Source organism: Amblyraja radiata, chromosome 37 (genome assembly GCF_010909765.2).
Source record: "Amblyraja radiata isolate CabotCenter1 chromosome 37, sAmbRad1.1.pri, whole genome shotgun sequence".
NCBI lineage: Eukaryota > Metazoa > Chordata > Chondrichthyes > Rajiformes > Rajidae > Amblyraja > Amblyraja radiata.
This window is the reverse complement of record NC_045992.1, coordinates 11955592-11979777: the sequence shown is the minus strand read 5'-3', so window position 1 is coordinate 11979777 and position 24186 is coordinate 11955592. Positions and strand designations below refer to the sequence as shown.

General features: G+C 47.0%; 1 protein-coding gene across 4 annotated transcripts in view; it reads right to left on the bottom strand.

The window, feature by feature from the left end:
- arhgap22 (Rho GTPase activating protein 22) overlaps positions 1–24186 on the bottom strand; it is a 248890-nt gene that overhangs the window by 40112 nt on the left and 184592 nt on the right. For 2 of the 4 annotated variants that reach the window (XM_033012859.1, XM_033012860.1), the window contains one exon: positions 5124–5252. In XM_033012859.1, the coding sequence (XP_032868750.1) occupies positions 5124–5252 (129 nt within the window). Of the gene's footprint in view, positions 1–5123; positions 5253–18559; positions 18961–19590; positions 19606–24186 lie in introns of those variants that run through there. The other 2 variants (XM_033012862.1, XM_033012861.1) reach the window with 2 other exon arrangements.

Genomic DNA, 24186 nt, shown 5'->3' with positions numbered 1-24186 from the left:
GTGACAATGCCCCTAATATGTAGGGAGTGGATGAGGAAGTGTGATAGAACTAGTGTGAATGGGCGACCAATGATCGGTGTGGGCTTGTTCCCTGCATCTCTGAACGAAACTAACGTTATCGGCAAGGTTATTTTGCTGGCAAATACATGACATAAAGTGTGCAGGATGATAATCCTTGAAAGGTTTTGCCAGGCATTGTTCTTGCCCTTATAACTGATGAGCTGAAAATAGCGCTCTTGAAAATCCTGTTCAACACTCTATTGAAACTACAAGCAAACACATGACCTGCTTTTATCAAGTGAAAGCTCAGAAAAGGACATGCTGATCTTTACAGACCGACTCTCCCCCAGTACATAGCTATTTATCTCGCATGCAATTATCACATGAATTAAACGGTTCGTCACTAACCCGGGGGCATTAATAACATGGAGATTGACGATTCAAAAGGGTATTGTTGTCGGATAAATTTATCTCCGAGCCAAGGATTCCTGCTGACCTGGCCTGCTCAATGTATCCAGCAGATAAACAAACTTTACAATCTCCTCATTGTTACTTCCAAAAGCATTTAGTATACAAATTACATTTACAGTCCACCACCTCTGAGAGGCAGCTGTGCCCACAATATATTTCTCATAGTGTGAACAGCACCTCAATTGTGTCATTTTCCCTTTCCCCTTATAACATCAAGAGCTATAGACAGGCTAGACAGCAGTAAATCGTTCCTTATGGTTGCCGTGTCTATAACCAGAGAGTATAAACTAAAGGTAAGGAGGCAAAGGTGTGGAGGGGGGTAAAAGGATTTATTTTCACCCAGAAGGTAGCTGAGGTTTGGAACGCACTAAAGGGGTGAAGAGGGAGACTCTCACAATATTTATGAAGTATTGAGATGTGAATCTGAACCATCAAGGAATAGGGGCTACTGATCAATTGCTAGTAAATGGAATTAGTTTAGATGGATGGTCGGCATAGAGAGGGTGGGCCGAAGGGCCTGTATATGCATTGTATGACTCTAAGTAGCACCAATGGCAATTTGAACCAATTTATACCAATTTATATTCGTTCTGACTCTGCAGGTAGCATTGTAAGGGAGCGCTGGGTAGCAGCAAGTAAATGATCGGGGTGAGAGGAGGTGAAGTAGCAGCAAACTCTGATAACAATGGGTTGGCTGGAAAGACGTACAGTTGGAAGAAAGTAACACTCTTTATGCGACTGTACCCATCAGCATTGTGTTTTTTATACATGAGTATTAATGACAATCAATATCCAGAACCATACACTACATCCATTGGATGACTGTACATAATATTTGGTCAGTAAACTTTGAAATGTTTTATATAGTTATTAACCTGCCTTTTAAATAGAGATTCATACCCACTAAAACACTTTGCATTTGCACAGTAACAATAATAAAATAGAAATATAGTGCAATGTAAATGTGTTGTACAATTCAGACATGGATATACGTATATCAACACTTTAATTGGCTCTTCTAACTGTAATTAAAATATACATTTTGTTTATTATCCCTGGACCAGTTTCTCTTTTCCTCTTAACATCAGGGACCCTTCAGTTGAAATTTACCTAATAGTGAAAGGCTTGGATAGAGTGGACGTGGAGAGGATGTTTCCACTAGTGGGAGAGTCTAGGACTAGAGGTCACAGCCTCGGAATTAAAGGACATTCCTTTAGGAAACACACACATAGAAAAATAGGCACAGAAGAGGCCATTCGGCCCTGAGCCGGCACCACCACTCAATATGATCGTGGCTGATCATCTAAAATCAGTACCCCATTCCTGCTTTTTCCCCATATCTCTTGATTCCTTTAGCCTTGAGCTAATCGAACTCTCTCTTGAAAACATCCAGTGAATTGGCCTCCACTGCCTTCTGTAGCAGAAAATTCCACAGATTCACAACTCGGGTGAAGAAGATTTTCCTCATCTCAGTCCTAAATGGCCTACCCCCTTTTTCATAAACTGTGACCCCTGGTCCTGGGCTCCCCCAACATCGGGACCATTTTTCCTGCATCTAGCCTGTCCAATCCTTTAAGAATTTTATATGTTTCTATAAGATGCCCTCTCATCCTTCTAAATTCCAACGAATACAAGCCCAGTCGACCCATTCTTTCATCATATGTCAGTCCCGCCATCCTGAGAATTAACCTGGTGAACCTACGCTGCACTCCCTCAATAGCAATAATATCCTTCCTCAAATTAGGAGAGTAAATTTGCACACAATGCTTCAGGTGCGGTCTCAACAGGGCCCTGTACAACTGCAGTAGGACCTCCTTGCTCCTAAACTCAAATCCTCTCGCAATGAAAGCCAACATGCCATTACCTTTCTTCACTGTCTGCTGTACCTCCATGCTTACTTTCAGTGACCGATGTACAAGCACACCCAAGTCTTGTTGCAGCCCCCCTTTTCCTAATCTGACACCATTCAGATAATAATCTGCCTTCCTGTTCTTGCCACCAAAAGTGGATAACCTCACATTTATCCACATCATACTGTATCTGCCATGCATCTTCCCATTCACCCAACCTATCCGAGTCACCCTGCATCCTCATCGCAGTTCACACTGCCATCCAGCTTTGTGTCATCCGCAAACGTGGAGATGTCACATTTAATTCCCTCGTCTAAATCGCCAATATATATTGTAAACAACTGGGGTCCCAGCACCGAGCCTTGCAGCACCCCACTAGTCATTGCATGCCATTCTGAAAAAGACCTGTTAATTCCTACTCTTTGCTTCCTGTCTGGCAACCAGTTCTCTATCCATGTCAATATCATGTGCTCTAATTTTGCAAACTAATCTCTTACGTGGGACCTTGTCAAAGGCTTTCTGAAAGTGCAGATACACCACATCCACTGGCCCACCCTTATCCATTCTACTTGTTACATCCTCAAAAAATTCCAGAAGATTAATCAAGCATGATGCCCCTTCATAAATCCATGCTGACTTTGACCGATCCTGTCACTGCTTTCCAAATGCGCTGCTATAACATCTTTAATAATCGACTCAAACATCTTCCCTACTACCGATGTAAGGCTAACTGGTCTACAATTCCCTGTTTTCTCTCTCCCTCCTATCTTAAAATGTGGAGTTACATTGGCCACCCTCCAGTCCACAGGAACAGATTCAGAGTCGAGAGAACATTGGAAAATGATTACCAATGCATCCACGATTTCTAGGGCCACCTCCTTGAGTACTCTGGGATTATCTGCCTTCAGTCACAACAGTTTACCTAACACCATTTCCTGACCAATGTGGATTCCCCTCAGTTTGTCCCTCCCACTAGATCCTTGGTCGACAAGTATTTCTGGGAGATTGTTTGTGTCTTCCTTAGTGAAGACAGAACCAAAGTACAACTGTTCTGCCATTTCCTTGTTTCCCATTATAAATTCACCTGTCTCTGATTGTAAGGGACCTACATTTGTCTTCACAGAAGGAGACGAGGAGGAATCTGTGTGGTGAATTGGTCAGACGGCGGTGAATCTGTGTAATTCTTTCCCACAGAAGGCTGTGGAGGCCAAGTCCATGGATATATTTAAGGCAGAGATAGATAAGGTTCTTGATTAGTGCCGGTATCAGTGGTTATGGGAAGAAGGCAGGAGAATGCAGTTAGGAGGGAGAGATAGATCTGCCATGATTTAATGATGGAATAGACTTGATGGGCCGAATGGCCTAATTCTGCTCCTATCTAAAGACGTACATGCATGGTAAATTGTCTTGGTAAATGTAACAATTGCACTTGATGCTGAAACGTGATGTGATGTAAAACCAGTTAGGCAGTTCGGATTCCTATCAGTGTAAATCAGTGATTAGTAAATCTATCCATAAACTTATCCACTCGATTCCAGGTAATAGTGCTGCAGAAGCAGTGGCAGTGCTATGATGACAATGAAGCTCACATATAAAATTTTTTGTTTTAGCCATGAAAGAGGATGTTCATTAAAAGATAATAAAACAGATCAAAAGCACTTTTCCATCCTGGTTATCAATGTGATCTTAACTTCAAGGTTCAGTTGACAGGATTTATAATAATGACCCACCACTCACGCTATAATCTTTCAAAGGGACTTTGGGAATTATATTGCATTTTACAAGAGTCTGGTTACCTCAAGAATTGTTTCTCGCAATGAATTGGGAATTATTTCTCTAAAATATCTAAACAAATAAATTCTCATTATATTCGCAGTGCTTTTCAGCAATAATTAATTAACTTTATTGGCCATATGGACTTAATAATATATTAGTCCTGTTTAGCTGGGGCAAATAATATAATTGGCCGTATTCCATTTAATAAAAATGTTAATCTACTTCAGTGCCAGGGGAGCTAGTAACTGGCACGGTTTAACAGAGCATACCAATTTCACTGCAATTTGTCGCACCCCAAAATGGCTCCGGTCGGTACCCGTTTCTCGAGCTTTTTTTGGAAGGGGAGAAAGATTACATTTCTTTAATTCAATCTCTGTTTTCAGTAAGTTTAAAATGGGTTTTGCCCAGTCTTCAGTACTTGCGCATGGCCAGTGGACAACTAGACAGAGGTTTCATAATGCGGAACAGGGAACGGATAGTCACAGCGTGAATGTAATTTCACCGATCACTGTGGGGAGCCCGACGGGGAGGGGAGGCGTCGAGAACGGTGGGGTACCCGGCAGTTGGGGCCGACGAGAACAAAGAGGGGGGGAACCAGTGGAGAGGGTGGGTGGGGGGACCGACGGGAACCCAACAGGGGGCAGCATGTCGAGACCGATGGGGAACCTGGCAAGAGGGTGGGGGTGGGGGGGTGGCGAGTTGTTGAGAATAAAGGGGGGACCCAGACCCAGCAGGGGAGGGGGGTGCCTGCCCTCATGTGCGGCAGCAGACAGTAGATAGGACTGTCCGGTGAACTTTTGTATCGGCACCAAAACCTGCAGAACTTGTGTGCTGCCCGGGCGAGATCCACTATATATGTTTTTGCCGGGTTTGTCTGTGGGGGGGCAAAAGCATTTCACTGTACCTCGGTACATGTGACATTAAAAACTCATCATTATTCCCCCACAGATGAACACCCTCTCCCCCTTTAGTCCAGCAAATAATCAGGTTTTGTACTCGCACTTATTACAGATAAAAATGGAGTACCTCCGCCAAATGGAGCCCATATCACTCGTCTAATGGCCTTGACCCAGTCCTCCATGTCGTTCTGGGAGTTTGCCATAAGGATGAAAGCTTCATGATTCACAGCCATCCGCTCACGGTCCGCAACACCCCCTAGAACAAGGGAACAGGAGAGTTAACACGTGAATCAGTTGTCGCTAGACCGACGGCAATGTTATAGAAAAAACAATGACTGCCTCATTAGCCAGGAGGTCAAAGCATTTCCTTCTTAATGGGTATGTAAACGAGTTTGGGGAATCGAATACGTTGTCCCAAGAGTTGCCTCCTGGGATCAGTGACACAGGCTAGAGGTCAGGTGGAAACAAAATGGCGGTGGATGTGGCATCTCCCATCCTTAGATAGACACACAATGCTGGAGTAACTCAGCGGGACAGGCAGCATCACTGGAGAGAAGGAATGGGTAACGTTTTGGGTCAAGACCCTTCTGCAGACTGACGTAAAGGGAGAGAGAGATACTTACATAGAAGTGTGAAGGTGTGAATGTTCCCCACCTACCATCCTTACCTGGGGTAGGTGGGGCAAGCAACCAACACAAACACATCCCCTTGGCATCGTTTACCCTTCCCCAGTGCATTATAATTGAGCCACAAGAGGTTTCGGCCCATCTTTGCCATAGTTTAGTTTAGTATAGTTTATTGTCACGTGTACCGAGATACAGTGAAAAGCTTTTTTTGTGTGCTATCCAGTCAGCGGAAAGACAATACATGATTACAATCGAGCCACTTACAGTGTACAGATACATGATAACGCAATAACGTTTAGTGCAGGATAAATCCAGCAAATCCCGATCAAGGATAGTCAGATCAAGCTTGCCAACCAATTGCCCACCTTAGTTAGACCCATTTGCCCATGCTTGATGCTGGCCAAGATGTCCATCTATGCTGGTACCACCTGCCCGAGTTGGCACATATCCTTCCAAAACTTTCCTATCCATATATCCACCCAAATATTGCACCTGCCTCAGCCACTTTTCTGTCTTACCATTTATGCATCAACCTTGCGTGAAAAGGTTTCCCCTCAGGCTTCTATGAAGTATTTCCCTCCCACTTTATATCAGTGCCCTCTAGTTCTTGATTCTTCGACCTGGGAGAAAGACCTCTCCTGCTCGTGATTATATGCACGTCTATAAGATCAGCCCATGGCCTAGCGACGACACAGTTCATCGACAACTGTGGGCTGCACAGTGGCGCAGCGGTAGAGTTGCTGCCTTACAATGCTTACAGCGTCAGAGACCCAGGTTCGATCCTGGCTACGGGCGCTGTCTGTATGGAGTTTGTACGTTCTCCCCGTGGCCTGCGTGGGTTTTCTCCGGGATCTTCGGTTTCCTCCCACACTCCAAAGACGTACAGGTATGTATGTAAATTGGCTTGGTAAATGTAAAAATTGTCCCTAGTGTGTGTGGGATAGTGTTAATAAATGGGGATCGTTAGTCGGCGCGGACCCGGTGGGTCAAAGGCCCTGTTTCCATGCTGTATCTCTAAACTAAACTAAACTTAACTCAACTGCTGACAGTATTGGGGGGGGGCAGCTTCACTTGACTCTCATCCCACTGAATAGAGGACCCTGACCATCATATTGGTCCAGAACTTACAAACAATGTTCCACTCTGTTATCTTGGGAAACACAAACAGCAGAAGAAACAAATAGTACAGAACATGGCTCCCTGATGATGACGTTGGTGGAACAGCCTGCAGTGTGAGTATCTTTCATTCACAAGTTATAGGAGTAGAATTAGGCCATTCGGTCCATCGAGTCTACGCCGCCATTCAGTCTTGGCTATCTCTGCCTCCTAATCCCATTTTCCTGCCTTCTCCCCATAACCCTTGGCATCCGTTCTAATCAAGAATTTATCCATCTCTGCCTTGAAAATATCCACAGACTTGGCCTCCACAGCGCTCTGTGGCAATGTTCCACAGATTAACTATCCTCTGTAAAGAAGTTCCCCTTCACCTCCTTTCTAAAAGGGCGCTCTTTAATTCTGAGGCTCTGACTCCTGGTCCTAGACTCTCCCACCAGTGGAAACATCCTTTCCACATCCACTCTATCTATGCCTTTCATTATTCTGTGAGCTTCAACGAGGTCCCCCCTCAACCTTCTAAACTCCAGCGAGTGGAGGCCCAGTGCTGTCAAACGCTCATCGTATGCTCGCCCACCCATTCATTTCAGTGACACACCAGACGAGTAGGACTTCATTAACTTCACCACTAATTTCCATCCTGCACTCAAATTCACTTGGAACATCTCCGACACCAACCTCCCCTTTCTTGATCTCACTGCCTCCATCACAGGAGATAGACTATCGACTGACGTCTATTACTAACCCACTGGCTCCCACCACTATCTCGACTACATTTGTTCCCACCCTGCTTCCTGCAAAGACGCTAGCCATGTTCTCCTCCTCTCTCCGATGAGAGTTCTGCGACATCCTCTCTCACCCGAGTCACGGACTGGTTGGTTAGTATGCACACAGGGAGCTCACGGGTGGCTTGTTAGTGCCAAGATTTAAAAGTGAGACTGTACACATCGAGCAACGTTACCTTGGCGTTGAAAAGTCAATGCTCTTTCCCCTTCCCAGCAAGGTCACCCCAGAGCAACGCTGCTCTTTGGCAGAAAGACCATGGGGAGGCTCGGCAGTAGTCTGGGGTGAAACTAATACCTGGCAATTAGACGCTTACACCCAAACACAAGTAAATCCAGGCCATGAATCAGCAGCTGGACTCAGCAGATCCTGACATAGGTCCCTGCTATTACATTTCTTTATTCCAAACAAAACCTCCAGCAGATGAGCCATCGTTTAGTGAAATGCCAGATTCCGCTCAACGGCAGTGTTTTTTCCTAATTATAACCCCGCTTGACACCACCGTTCCCCGCCTATTCATAGACTTCAAACGAAGCGCATGTTATACATGGAGGTGCGTTCTCAGATTCAAGGTCAGATGACATCAGAATGCCAGTGAAGGCTTTCCCCTGACGTGCTACGTATTGTTGACAGCTCAATAGATCCTGCATCATGTTCAAATCTAAATGTCAGCGAATGACTATCTGCTGCAAATCTGTGCATGGAGACAGTTCTCAGATGTCTTCATCAGTGATAGACACAAAAAGCTGGAACAGAAAAGGACAAACACTGAGTCTGTAGAAGGGTTACGGCCTGAAACATTGCCTATTTCCTTCGCTCCATAGATGCTGCTGCACCCGCTGAGTTTCTCCAGCATTTTTGTGTACCAAGGACAAATCCTTGTGTGGGAAGGAATTGCAGATGCTGGTTTAAACCAAAGATGGACACAAAATGCTGGAGTAACTCGGAAAATAATTTAAAAATATTAAATTTCTCAGGTCTGAATATTTTTTTCACTGTTTTAAGAATAAGGAGTAAGCCATTTAGAACGGAGACAAGGAAACACATTTTCTCACAGAGAGTGGTGAGTGTGGAATTCTCTGCCTCAGAGGGCGGTGGAGGCAGGTTCTCCGGATGCTTTCAAGAGAGAGCTAGATAGGGTTCTTAAAAATAGCAGGGATATGGGGAGAAGGCAGGAACGGGGTACTGATTGGGGATGATCAGCCATGATCACATTGAATGGCGGTGCTGACTCGAAGGGCCAAATGGCCTGCTCCTGCACCTATTGTCTATTGTTTGCAAATGGTTCCCATTATAGGTGTAAGCAGTTTCCTATTTGACTTTCCTCACAACCATGGTATGAGTCAACATTACCACCACACATTCCAGATTCAGGATACCGACACCGGATTCTGGAAAAGATTGAATTTCAGGGAAACGTATATTCAGCCACACCAGGAGATTTATATTAATCTCAAACATCAAAGTCTGTTCCAATGGGTGTTAATCATCAGATAACAATATCCTGTCTCATGTTATTTACTGTGGGTGATGTTGGCAGTTATCATGATTGGAGTTAACATAAGTCATGTTACACCAACTGGATCCCATTAGGAAATTGATATGATGCCCAATTATTAGTGCGGTGATGCCCTGTGACTGAGGATCAGAGAAAGATCACTTCACCCAACACACTCCTTCTATTTTGGCAGCTTACTTCATAGTGATTCATCTTTAAACTATGTTCCTCAATTTTTCCTCACCTCCAAGAATATCTACAGATAGTTTCTGCCCAAAGCTGTTCATTTTCACCATGGGAATTAATGAGTTTGCTGGGGCCATGATCTCAATGTTATTACTCAGGACCATTCATTTGGATGGACATAAAATGCTGGAGTAACTCAGGCAGCATCTCTGGAGAAAAGGAATAGGTGACGTTTCGGGTCAAAACCCTTCTTCAGACTGAGTGTCAGGGGACAGGTATACTAGAGGTTTAGTTTAAAGATACAGGATGGAAACAGGCCCTTCGGCCCACTGCGCCCGCACCGACAAGCGATCCTCACACATCCTACACACACTCGGGACAATTTTGCACATACACCAAGCCAGTTGACCTGCGTACCTGTGCGTCTTTGGAGTGTGGAATGAAACTGAAGATCTCGGAGAAAACCCACGCGGTCACAAGAAGAACGCGCAAACTCCGTACAGACAGCACCCGTAGTCGGGATCGAACCCGGGTCTCCGGCGCTGCAAGGCAGCAACTCTACCGCTGCACCACTAGAGGTATAAAAATGTTCTGAACAGTCAGAACCGGCAGCGATGACCAAGGAAGGGTGGAGCCCACAATGGTCCATTGTTGGCTGTGGAACGTCACCCATTCTCCAGCATTTTGTGTCTATTTTCAGGGTGAAAACCAGGATCTGTAGTTCCTTCCTACACCATGCATTTGGAAATAGGAGTTTAAATCCCTTCAAGGTAGCTTCTCACCAAGGGAAATTTCAATTCAATTTAGTAAATAAATCATGAATTTTGTAAAAAGCACGAACATAATCATGAAACTGCCAGATTGGTAGTTTCATGCGGAGGGTTGAGGTCCTGACCACGGGGGGAAAATGGAGGAGGACCGCTGCTGGTAAATTCATTTCACTTGCACTTTATGTGCAAGTGACAAATAAAACTGCTATTGATATTGATATTGTCGTAAAACTCTCTACAGTCCATTCAAGCCTTTGGGAGATGGGAATGAGCGCCCTTACCCGGTCTGGCCTGTAGGTGGCCCTGATTCCCCAATGGAGTCAATCCTGATGTAACTATGGATAGAAACATAGAAACATAGAAAATAGGTGCAGGAGGAGGCCACTCGGCCCTTCGAGCCTGCACCGCCATTCAATATGATCATGGCTGATCATCCAACTCAGTATCCTGTACCTGCCTTCTCTCCATACCCCCTGGTACCTTTAGCCACAAGGGCCACATCTAACTCCCTCTTAAATATAGCCCCTCTTAAATATAGCCCCTCTTAAAGATATAGTCCCTCTTAAAGATGGACAATAAATGGTGGCTGGCATTGCCCACAACACTTATAGTCTGATAAGAACAAGTCAAAAACTCACTCACCTCTCATTCAGGGACTATCCCAATGTTTAAGAAACAATTAGACAGGTACATGGATAGGACGGGGTTAGAGGGAAGCAGGTAGGTGGGACTAGTGTAGGTGGGACAAGTTGGCCGGTGTGGGTAAGTTGGGCCAAAGGGCCTGTTTCCACACTGTATCACTCTATGACTCTATGATCAGTACAGATCCGTCTGCTCTGGATGTAATATTAAAAATTGGACGCTTTGATGGTGACTTTTTCATTATGTTACGTCACCAAAAGTAGACGGAATGTGGCACAATGGATCTAACTGTCTCTGCACAGTTCCAGCGGCTTGGTTCAACTGTGACTTGTTTTGCCGTTTGTGCACAGTTTGTACATTCACGCCCCCCGTGCCTGAATGGGGTTTTAGTTTATAGGTACAGCATCGAAACAGGCCCTTCAGGACACTAAGTTCATGTTGACCATCAGTCATCTGTACACACCAGTTCTATGTCATGCACTCCCCATACATCAGAGGCAATCTACAGGCGGCCAATTAACATAGAAATCCTCACATCTTTAGGACATTAGAGCTCTAGGGGCTAGTGGAACCAAGGGATATGGGGAGAAGGCAGGCACAGGTTATTGATTGGGGACGATCAGCCATGATCACAATGAATGGCGGTGCTGGCTCGAATGGCCGAATGGCCTCCTCATGCACCTATTTTCTATGTTTCTATGAAAATGGAGCACCTAGAGGAAACTCACCTGGTCAGAAAACGTGCAAACTCCACACAGACAGCACCCGAGGTCAGGATCGAACCTGGGTCTCTGGCGCTGTGAGGCAGCAGCTCGACCTGCTGTGCCACTGTTCCACCCACTTAAGAAGCTGCTTCCCACATCCTAATGACCATGCAGGTTGGTAGGTTCAATGACCATTGCCCTTCGAATGTGAATGAATGGCAAAAATCTACAGTGAAGGTGGACAAAAATGCTGGAGAAACTCAGCGGGTGAGGCAGCATCTATGGAGCGAAGGAAATAGGCAACGTTTCGGCCCGAAACGTTGCCTATTTCCTTCGCTCCATAGATGCTGCCTCGCCCGCTGAGTTTCTCCAGCATTTTTGTCTACCTTCGATTTTCCGGCATCTGCAGTTCCTTCTTAAACAAAAATCCACAGTGAGTTGTGTGATGAATAAAGGTTGAGTTTCGAGTAGAGTTGGGTTTAGATTTCTGCCACGTGTACCGAGGTACAGTGAAAAACAAAGCATTATTCGGTGCTCGATGGCCCACAGGAACTGCATGGGCCGAAGGGCCTGCGTCTGTCCTGCAAGACTCTATGGGACACAATTCACCAACAAGAGCTGGTTACAGCATTCCCACACCCAACCCCTATCATGCAGGAAATGTTTTTTTCCCCTTTGTATCCTGGAGGGAATTACGTCCAGTTTGGGAACGATAGTCGGGAGCGCGGCAGGAGAGGGAGGAATTGCAGCAACTACGTCCTGTCTCGGCAAACTGCCATGTCCCAGGGATTAAAGGGACAGTATCTTGTATTTGTCCAATCCGACCCGGAATCTGATCCCAACATAAACACATTTAAACGCTCAGTCACATCCTCACCGGTCATGAGTGAACTATGCTCCTTGGCTCGGGAATATTTCTACTTCCTACCATTGCCTTATAAGTCCTCGCTTCTGATGATGAGCCTCCATGCTCTGGTATTCCTGAATGAACAGTTGGAGAGCATTATCTGGAATAAATCAGCCTCTGACTAATCACAGCTGTCAATATGCATTCTCATGCTCAGGATATCATTAGACAAAATGCAATTCATAAAAGAATCACTGTCTTCATTTAGCTACAGGCAATTAAAATGTGGCACATTTTGGTATCTTAACATTGCATGAAAACATCTGTTAATGATGCAAAGGTTCAGACAGTCTTTTCAACGTTTAAGTAAGTTTTGAGGTCCTCGCCAGTTGAAGGGCTTTGATGCTTATTCAATACAGTATTTTAAGCATTTGAAGATTGTCTCAGTTCTCAGAGTTATAAAGCTTCATTAAAACAATTAAATAGGACCTCCGATTCATCTGTGTAACAGGGGTTTGATTAGCACATAATGAGGTCCAAACCACTTTCTTAGTTTAGTTTAGAGAAACTGGCCCATCTATCCACGCCGTCCAATGATCACCTGAACACTAGTTCTATGCTATCCCAGTTTCGCATCCTGCACACCAGGGACTATTTACAAAGGCCAATTAACCTGAAGACCTGCAGGTCTTTGGAGTGTGAGAGGAAACCGGAGTACCCGGAGAAAACCCACGTGGTCACAGGAAAAATGTGCACACAGCACCCGTAGTCAGGATCGAACCCGGGTCTATGGCGCTGTAAGGTAGCAACTCTACCACAGAGTCACTGTGCCGGCCTGAAGTGTTGACGTTGAGATTTCTAGTCTGAACTGTTGCCCCCATTTTCAGTATCCACACAAACACTTGGTGTGGATGCACAGTTTGTATCAAACCGAACGAATGACGTTTGTGTAGGTCAGGGGATTCTGAGAACTGGGTTCCTCTGTGAATCATCGTTTCAGAGCACCTTTGGGTTGGGAGATGGGAAGCTCTCATCCCTTGTTTTCACGACAAACAATGTTGCTCTAGTTGATTCTGATTGCTCTATCAGTCAAGTTGGCCCCATACAAACCTGCAGTAGAAGACCACTCAGCCCCTCTAGCCTGACGTTTCGGCTCGAGACCCTTCTTCAGACAATCTTCGAGATACAAACCGGTCCAACATTAATCAACAAGCCTGCCAAGCCTATCATTGCTCAACCCTACCCAGGTAAGAGGGCCTGGTTGGGTTATTGACCATATGGCCCATGAAGGAAGCCTTGCAGCCTGACACAATTAATCTACTTGTCTCAGAGGCATTTTGGAGCTCATTGGTGGAGTGATTATGAAACAAAGTTCTATTTCTAGGAAGGAGACCACTTGGACTAATGTGTTCATAGGTAACAGTCCTTGCATCAGAGTGAATGTAGAAATGTTGCCTCTACAGGATCGTACATGAAGAAAGTCACCAATTAATTCAGGAACAAATTCTGAAGAAACCCAGGAGAGCGATTAAGTCGTGGAATAGCGTTTACTAAAGATGGGATTTAAGATAAATCTTTTGTGGCCCACTAGCACCAGTGGGCCTGGTTCGATCCTGAGTATGGGTGCTATCTGTATGGAGTTTATACGTTCCCCCTTTGACCGCGTGGGTTTTCTCCGGGTGCTCTGGTTTCCTCCCACACTCCAAAGACATGCAGATTTGTCTGTTGATTGGCTTCTGTGAATTGTCCCTAGTGTGTTGGATAGAACTGGTGTGGAGGTCATCGCTGGTCGGCGTGGACCCGGTGGGCTGAAGGGCCTGTTTCCGTGCTGTATCTACTAAACGAATCTAGTTTCAGGTAAGCAGGGGAATCTCTACACTCGCCTGCAAGCAGATAGCACCGCAGTTTAACTCCTGGTTGAATTGAAGTTTGTTCCTAGGCGGAGGCTGAAGTTCCGACCCAGAGCAGAGAGAGCCACCTCTGGGCTAAGGTTGACACTTGGCTCCCTGGGTTGTGAATAACTGACCTTGGTCAGTGAATAGAACCATTCCCCCTGCCTCTTACGACTGAGACAAAGATAGAACACTCCCAGAGCCACAATGGACAGACTCAGAGATACCCCAATGAGGAATTAAATCTGAAACAAAAGGGGGGAAGAAATTGGCCTTTGGTTGCAGGAGTGAGTCATGGCCACTGCTTTTATTCACCTTGGAACTGAATCTGCAGAGCTATGTATAATCGCAATGTTTTAGATACATGTAGACAGGTACACGGATATGGGCCAACTGCAGGCTGGTGGGGCTGGTGTAGATGGGGTACCTTGGTCGGCACGGGGCAAGTTGGGCCGAAGAGCCCATTTCTGTGCTGGATGAGTGGGACGAGCGTTTGTCAGGAGTTTACAGAATGTGCAGTTTTCAGTGACATAGGTAGACAAAAATGCTGGAGAAACTCAGCGTGTGAGGCAGCATCTATGGAGCGAAGGAAATAGGCAACGTTTCAGCTCGAAACATTGCCTATTTCCTTCGCTCCATAGATGCTGCTGCACCCGCTGAGTTTCTCCAGCATTTTTGTCTACCTTCGATTTTCCAGCATCTGCGGTTCCTTCTTAAACATTCAGTGACATCGTCTGATCTGGTGATTACAATCCTCCTTCCCTCCCATCTACACCATCTCACCCTTCATCTTCCCCTTTCCTCCCGCCCATTTATCTTGTTTCCTTATATAAACATCCAGGCTATTTGCGTTGACCACAGTTTGGTGCTTTATGCCCGTTAGAATCTGCTGATGCACGACATACAACTCAGTCAAAGTACACTGCTTTCCCTGACGGCACTCTAGAGAGAGAGTAGCACTCTCCCACAGGAGGTTATCAATGGCAGAGTAGATTAATCTCGGAAAAAAGAATTAACTTGCCCAAGTCGGAGTGCAAAGGCATCATTAGGCTTTGCACGTTGCACTGTGCTGAGAGACCCACAGCACTTGCAGTGTCAGCGTGCACCTCTGCATCTAACGGTGGAAGTGTCCTCTTGAGGACTCACCACACAAAGATGTTTAAATACCTCTCCTTCATTTGGGCTGACAAATGCTGCCTGTTTGTTAACGCCACAGAGTTGGCAGCGACTGTGCTTTGTGGCAGTGGGGTGCTGGTGTTTAGCGGCGTGGTCGGGAAGGGAGAGGGAGAGGGGTGAGGAGAGGGAGATGGAGAGGGGGAGGAGAGAGGGGTGGGGTACGGGAGGAGAAAGGGATGGAGAGAGAGGTGTGGGGGAGGGATGGGGGAGGGATGGGGAGGAGGGAGATGGGGTAGGGGAGGGAGGGGAAGAGTGTGGAGGGAGGGGGAGAGGGGTGGGGGGAGAGAGGGAGGGGGAGGGGGGGAGAGAAGTGGAAGTGGCTAGGAAGGGAGGGGTAGAGGGGTAGGGGGAGTGGTGGAAGAGGGACAGAGGGGTAGGGGAAGGGGTGGGGGGAGAGAGGGAGGGGGAGGGGGGGAGAGAAGTGGAAGAGTGGGTAGGGGGAGTGGTGGAAGAGGGACAGAGGAGTAGGGGGAAGGGGGCGGAGGGATAGAGGGAAGAGGGTGGGGCAGAGAGGGATGGGGGTGGGGCAGAGAGGGAAGAGGGTGGGGCAGAGAGGGATGAGGGTGGGGTAGAGAGGGAAGGGGGTGGGGCAGAGAGGGATGGGGGTGGGACGAGGAGGGGGAGGAGAGGGAGAGGGGGAGGAAAGAGGGGAGGGGGAGAGAGGTGTGGGGGGAGGGGGGAGATGGGGTACCATCATGAGGTACCACCTCCAGTTTAAATTCCATTTGGAATATTTTGCAGGACCAAGAAACCAAGAACCAAGAAGGAGCTGGTGAGGAACACATCTACGCCATTGTCTTCAAAAGTCGGTCTCGGTGGCACAACTGATAGAGTTGCTGCCTCGCAGTGCTGGAGACCCGGGTTCCATCCCGACCTTTGAGACTTTATTTTAGACTTTAGAGATACAGTGCGAAAGCAGGCCATTCGGCCCACGGAGTCCACACCGACCAGCGATCCCCCCCCCCCCCACACCGTCACTGCCCTACACACAAGGGACAATTTTACAATTTTACCAAAACCAATTAACCCACGTCTTTGGTACGTGGAAGGAAACCCACGCGGTCACGGGGAGAACGTACAAACTCCGAACAGCAGAACCCGTAGTCAGGATCGAACCCAGGTCTCTGGCACAATGAGGCAGCAACTCTACCGCTGTGCCACCGTGCCAACCTGGGGTACTGTCTGTGCAGAGTTTGAACGTCCTCCCTGTGACCGTGTGGGTTACTCCTGGTGCTCCGGTTTCCTCCCACATCTCAAAGACGTGTGGTTTTGTGGGTTAATGGGCCTCTGTAAATGTGCCTTTGTAAGCAGTGGGATAACATAGAACTAGAGTGAATAGGTGAGGGTAGGTGTGCATGGACTCGATGGGCTGAAGGGCATGTTTCCACGCTGTATGTTTAAACTAAACTAAACTATCTGTATGCTACAATAGGAGACACTAGAGAACACCAGGCAAGAAGCTGTTGAAGGATCATAGGGCTTCAATTCCTCGAGGTAGAGCCAGTCCCTCACCCAAAGTGCCTTCGTGAATGGTGCCAGTACCACCACCGTTCCTGACCCTACAGTCAACACCTTCCCACAGAGGGCACTGAACTGCAGCAGTGATTTCCTCATCCCTTAGTCCAGGTTCCCAGGGATAATCTCCACAGGGAGTAGGGCGGCATGATGGCCCAGCGGTAGAGTTTCTGCCTTCCAGCACATGCAGCGCCAGAGACCCGGGTTCGATCCTGAACACGGGTGCTGTCTGTACGGAGTTTGTACGCATTCCCCATGGGAACATTGGGTTTTATCCAAGATCTTCATCCCCCCCCCCCCCCCCCCCCCCCCCCCACTTGTAGGTTAATTGGTTTAGTATTAATGTAAAATTGTCCATCATTTACTTTAGTTCAAAGACACAGCGGGGAAACAGGCCCTTCGGCCCACCGAGTCCGTGCCGACCAGCGATCCCCATATATTAACACTATCCTACACACACTAGGGACAATTCTAACATTTATACCAAGGCAATTTACCTACATACCTGTACGTCTTTGGAGTGTGGGAGGAAAGCGAAGATCTGGGAGAAAACCCACGCCGGCTATGTGAGATAGTGTTTATGTGTGGGGATCGCTGGTTGGTGTGGACTCGGTGGGCAAAAGGGATGTTTCCACACTGTTTCTCTAAACTAAAGTTGGATCCAGGTGGCCCAGCGCAGGGAATGTTAATCCTGGGAACCTTCCTGTGTATATCTCAGCACGACACCAGCCTGAAATTATCCAGTGCCTTTAGAGGTGGTAAAACATTCCAAATGATGTGAGGATGTAGATAAGTACAGCACAGGTACAGGCCATTCGGCCCACAATGTCTGGCTCCCGGCACATTTCTTTATCTTGGCATCACGTTCAGTACAGACATTGTGGGCTGAAGGGCCTGTACCTGTGCTGTACAGCTCTATGTTCTATGTGAGTGGGTTTAGAGAGGGGAGGTTTGACTCGAGGGAAGGGGGCGAGATGATATTTGGGGAGTGGCTTTTGTGATGACCAGAAAGTGGGGTCAGAATGCCGAATCGTTATCAGTGTCCAAGTTGTTGAACGCACGACTTCTCATCGAGTGAAACCTCCCTTAGTGCATAATCATACAATTCACAGTCACCGATGGAGATATTAGTTCAGCCTGGTACTGTATCCGGGGAGAGGCGTGGAGATGGGACAGGATCCACACAACAAAGCTTTAGTCTTGCCGATATTTAACCTTGCTCAGTGCCACCCTCCAGTATACTCGGGGTCAGAAAAAAGTCTTGGCATTGAACAGGTTAATAGGGGGGGTGGTCCACTTCATTCAGGATCGGATGTTGGACACTGTGTAGGGGTCCCACGAGGAGGACGTCACCAGTAACTGGTGGGGTCCCGACCCGAAAAATCGCCTGTCCATCCTGTCCAGAGATGCCGCCTGGCTCGCTGAGTTACTCCAGCACTTTGTGTCTATCTTTAGTAACTCTAAAACATGACGGCCGGTGCTGGTAACTTTGGGAATACACTGTCACAGCACCATGTACAAAGGGGGCAATCTCACCATCTGACCACTAACATTTGCCAATGTAGATTTAACCAAACGTTGACAATTGTCCATAACAGACAGCAGATATCCTCCACAAATAATGAGCAAATTGAGAACCGTTTCAAATTGCTCAGCCCAGCTGCAATCAGTTAAATGTTCCTCAACAAGCTTCACATACCGATGATATTTGATATTAACATTAGTATTTTCCAGAGCTGCGCATTGCCATTTGATAGATTAAATGAAACACTGAGCATGTTAAGTGAACACAGATTCTGACTCCAACTTACCCCCACTGATGCCTATCCGCTTCTTGATGTATTTCCCCGAGAAGAAAGGCATTATTGTGAATCTGCCAGAGATCAGAGGCACAGCGGATGCTGCTACTCTTTCTCTCTCTCTCTCCCTCTCTCTCGCTCTTGTTTCTGCTGTTGAACTATTGCAGGGTCAAGCCCAAGACGCAGTCGAGACTTAAGTCCAGAGGCAGTCCGATGTTATCTTCCAACACAAAGTTACAGCAGATGAAGAGGCATTCCCAGCTGTGTAGGGAGTGCAGCGAAGCATGAACTAGCTGTGAGCTCTGTGTGTCCTGCCCCTTTCAAACCCAAAGACAGACTGGGAAAGTCCAAGTGACTCCCGTGAAGACGGATCATCGGCACACAGCCGTTCTCCCTTACTCACTGTCTACGCTGTGAGCTATGTGTGGGGAGAATGCCAGACAGCAGACCTTGTGGCAAACTCACACACTCATCCCCTTCACCACATCCATCTACAGGCAGACACTAAAAATATTCATGCTCAGTTGCCTATTGCAAGCGGCTTGTTGGGATGAATGAGGATTGTAGTGGGGTGGAGTAGGGGAGGGAGGAGGAATCATTTACCAGCACGTGGACACATAAGTGCTCACTCTCACTCTCACTCTCTCTCACACTCTCTCTCACCCTCACACTCACTCTCTCACTCACTCACTCACTCTCACACTCACTCACACTCACTCTCACACACTCACTCACACTCACTCTCACACACTCACTCACACACTCACTCACACTCACTCTCACACACTCACACACTCACTCACTCACTCTTGCACTCATTCTCTCACACACTCTCACACTCACTCTATCACTCATTCTCTCTCTCTCACTCACTCTCACACTCACTCACTCTCACACACACTCACTCTCACACTCACTCACTCTCACACCCACACTCTCTCACTCACTCACTCACTCTCAATAAACAATAGACAATAGGTGCAGGAGTAGGCCATTCGGCCGTTTGAGCCAGCACCGACATTCAACGTGATCATCACTCTCACTCTCTCACTCTCTCTCTCTCTCACACTCACTAACTCTCTCACTCACTCACACCCAGTTATGTTGGGAGTCTAATATTTCTGCTGTTTTGTACCCTAAAGGTTTGGTTTAGTTTTAAAGATACAACATAGAAAGGCCCTTCGGCCCACCGAGTTATTCCACTTATTCTCATCTGCTCCCTACACACCAGGGGTAATTCACAGAGGGCCAGTTAACCTTCAAACTGGCACGTCTTTGGGAGGTGGGAGGAAAACGGAGTACCTGGGGTAAACCCGTGCAGTGGTGCCAGAGGCAGAGGTACTATTTTAATACAATACAATACGACAGAACTTTATTTATCTCAGGAGGGAAACTTGTGTCAACAGTTATAAATCACAACAAGATACATGAAACATGAGATGAAAGTGACGAATGGAAAGTCCAGGATATGTACAAAGGTTGGGGATGGGGGAGGGGGGGGGGGGGGGGGGGGGGGGGGATGGGTGGTAGGGGAGTCGGTCTCCCCCATATAAGAAGGAGGTGGAGTTGTACAGTTTGATAGTCACAGGGAGAAAGGATCTCCTGTGGCATTTTGTGCTGCATCTTGGTGGAACCAGTCTGTTGCTGAAGGTGCTCCTCCGGTTAGGCCTGGTAAGGTGATTTTGTGGGATGTCAGGCTAAGGTTGGCGTGCGTTTGAAAGGGATGTGATGCCTTCTATTTTCGAGGGCACTACCCTGTTTAACACACACCCAACAGGGAACCGCAGTTGCGAGGGAACTTGTGCCTTTTTGTTCCTCAACCACGTTAAGATACGAACCAGTTTGGCACTGGTGTGACTACACTGAGTCAGTTAGACTGGCGGGCGAAAACAAACTCTGTGAAGCTGCAAGTTACTTCCAACAGCCTCAAGTCAAGTGAAGTGAAGACAAGTTTGTTTGTCACACACACATACAAGATGTGCAGTAAAATGAAAGTGGCAATGCCTGCGGATTGTGCAAAAAACTATAGGACAGAATAGAACAATTAGTATTTACATGTTAGAAAAAAAAACAGCAATTTAAAAAAGACACAACACAACAGTAAATTAGTCCCTGGTCAGATAAGAGTTTACAGACCTGACGGCCTGTGGGAAGAAACTCCGTCTCATCCTCTCTGTTTTCGCAGCGTGACAGTGGAGGCGTTTGCCTGACCGTAGCAGCTGGAACAGTCCGTTGCTGGGGTGGTAGGAGTCCCCCATTATGTTGCTGGCTCTGGATCTGCACCTCCTGGTGAACAGGTCCTGCAGGGGGGCGAGTGTAGTTCCCATAGTGCGTTCGGTCGAACGCACTACTCTCTGCAGAGCCTTCTTGTCCTCAGATGTAGGAAATCAGATTTGGGCCAGTGACGTGTAAAATCATGAGAGAAATAGATCGGGTAGATGCACAGTCTCTTGCCCAGAGTAGGGGAATCGAGGACCAGAGGACATAGGTTTAAGGTGAAAGGCAAAAGATTTAATAGGGGTAACCTTTTCACACATAGGGTGGTGGGTGTATGAAACGAGCTACCAGAGGAGGTAGTTGAGGCAGGAACTACCACAACGTTTAAGAAACAGTTAGACATGTACATGGATAGGCAGGTTTAGAGGGATATGGACCAAACAAAGGCAGGTGGGACCAGTGTAGCTGGGACATGTTGGCCAGTGTGGGCAAGTTGAGTCGAAGGGTCTGTTTCCACATTGTATCACTCTATGACTTTCAAGTGCTTCAAGCAACCGAGAGACCTGCTGAGCAATAATGTACCTGCTGCTCCCCAGAGCCTGACACAATTACCAAGCAACTGTTTGGTGTAGCAGCATGTATAGTATAAAATGCAAGGTAGTTTCTTAGATACTTCTTGAAAAGGTACTCCTTATGCCCCTGTCCCACTTGGGAAACCTGAACGGAAACCTCTGGAGACTTTGCGCCCCACCCAAGGTTTCCTTGCGGTTCCCGGAGGTTTTTGTCAGTCTCCCTACCTGCTTCCACTACCTGCAACCTCCGGCAACCACCTGCAACCTCCGTGAACCGCACAGAAACCTTGGGTGGGGCGCAAAGTCTCCAGAGGTTTCCGTTCAGGTTTCCTAAGTGGGACGGGGGCATTACTTATTAAAAATAATACATTAGTGAAAGTTAAAGACTATAATGAGGATCCATCCACCAAACTCCCAACCCCATACAGCTCAAACCAATTAACAACTATGACAATAGACAATAGGTGCAGGAGGAGGCCATTCGGCCCTTCAAGCCAGCACCGCCATTCAATGTGATACGGCCAATCATCCCCAATCAGTACCCAGTTCCTGCCTTCTCTCCATATCCCTTAACTCCGCTATCCCTAAGAGCTCTACCTAACTCATAGAGTTACATCTAACGATGGGTTGAGATGAAGAAACAAAAAACTGCAGGTGCTGGTTTATACCCAAGATAAGACACAAAGTGCTGGAGTAACTCAGCGGCTCAGGCAGCACCTCTGGAGATAAAGATTCAGTGACGTTCCTGGGGTGGGGACAGTCTGAAGAAGGGTCCAGACCCAAAACGTCACCTATTCATTATCTCCAGAGATGCTGCCTGACCCGCTGAGTTACTCCAACACTTTGTGTCCATCTCTGCAACATAAGTTATTTTTCTCATCCTTTCAATTTATAAATTTGCTGGTGTGATGCGATGTAGTAACAGTGGTCAGATAGAAGAAACATCTGTCTTGAGTCATGGCAGTCCACATTAGTGACTCACAAGCAGCAACGATATATTTGGCCGCTCTAAGGCCAGCAGGATTTATCGGGTGGAAACCTTAATGTCTGCAAGGAATGTCATGATTCATCATATTTCCCAACCAACCCCGCGTGCTGTGATGACAGTTGACTTCCTACCGTCAGCTGGTTTCCTGCAGCACCAGAGGACCAAGAACTCTGAAGGGCCACGACCCGAAATGTCACCCATTCCTTCTCTCCAGAGATGCTGCCTGTCCCGCTGAGTTACTCCAGCGTTTGTGTAATGATCAACCAATGCTGCTCCATCATCAAAGACACCCATTGCTTCATTCCTCACTCACACTTCAGTAAATCAAACCATCTGGCTGGTAATCTAGTTGACTTGTGCCAGAACAACAATCCTGCTCACAACATTAGCAAGACCAAGGAGCTTGTTGTTGACTTCAGGATGGGATCGACCCAGTTTGTCAAGTTGGAACGGGTACAGAAAAGATTTACGAGGATGTTGCCAGGACTAGAGGGTCTGAGCTATAGGGAGAGGTTGAGTAGCCTGGGACTCTATTCCTTGGAGCACAGGAGGATGAGGGGTGATCTTATAGATGTGTATAAAATCATGAGAGGAATAGATCGAGTAGATGCACAGAGTCTCTTGCCCAGAGTAGGTGAATCTAGGACCAGAAGTCGTAGGTTTAAGGTGAAGGGGAAAAGATTTAATAGGAATCTGAGGGGTAACCTTTTCACACAAAGAGTGCTGGGTGTATGGAACAAGCTGTCAGAGGAGGTAATTGAGGCTGGGACTATCCCAACATTTAAGAAACAGTTTGACAGGTACATGGATAAGACAGGTTTGGAGAGATATGGACCAAAAGCGGGCTGGTGGGACTAGTGTAGCTGGGACATGTTGGCCGGTATGGGCAAGTTGGGCCGAAGGGCCTGTTTCCATGCTGTATCACTCTATGACTCTATGACAATGCCTCGGAGGTCTCCTCAGAGGTTTGAAGAGTTTCTGATTCCCACAACATCCTCTATCAAACGTCTACAAGTATACGGCAGGCAGCATGCTGAGTGGTTGCATCATGGTCTGCTTCAGAAATTCAAATACTCAAGAGCGCAGGCAGCTGCAGAAACTGGTGGATATTGCCCGCTCCACCACAGCCACTGACTGACCATCCCCACCATTGCAGGGATCTACAGGAAGTGTTGCCTTAAGATGCCTAATATCATCAGCGACCCATAGCACCCCGGCAACTCTCCGCTGCCTCAATTAGATAGAAACATAGAAACATAGATAATAGGTGCAGAATAAGGCCATTCGGCCCTTCGAGCCTGCACCGCCATTCAATATGATCATGGCTGATCATCCAACTCAGTATCCTGTACCTGCCTTCTCTCCATACCCCCTGATCCCTTTAGTCACAAGGGCCACATCTAACTCCCTCTTAAATATAACCAATGAACTGGCCTCAACTACATTCTGTGGCTGAGATGGTGCAGATGCCTGAGAACCATCACCTCCAGGTTCAATAACAACTTTCCATCAACCACCAGGGTTCGTGAACCACCCGAACTACATTCCTACATCACCAATGCACCGTATAGTTGCTCTACGTACTCCGGTATTTGCACGGACGTGATCTGGTTTACATAGAACAACCAATAGTTTCTTGTATACAGTAATGAATTTTGTTCTTGTTGTAATTTAATGTGCCTGAAAAGCTACAGCATTTCATTGCTCTGGTTCATATCTAAAGCAGGTGACAAATAAACATGCTTGAATCTTAATGCTGAAAGCTTAGTTTCTACAGAAGCCGTGCGTAACAGTGAAAGCGTGCCAATATAAATTGTGTTCAGGTGAAAGGTGAGGGGGGGGGGGGGGGGGGAGGAGGGAAG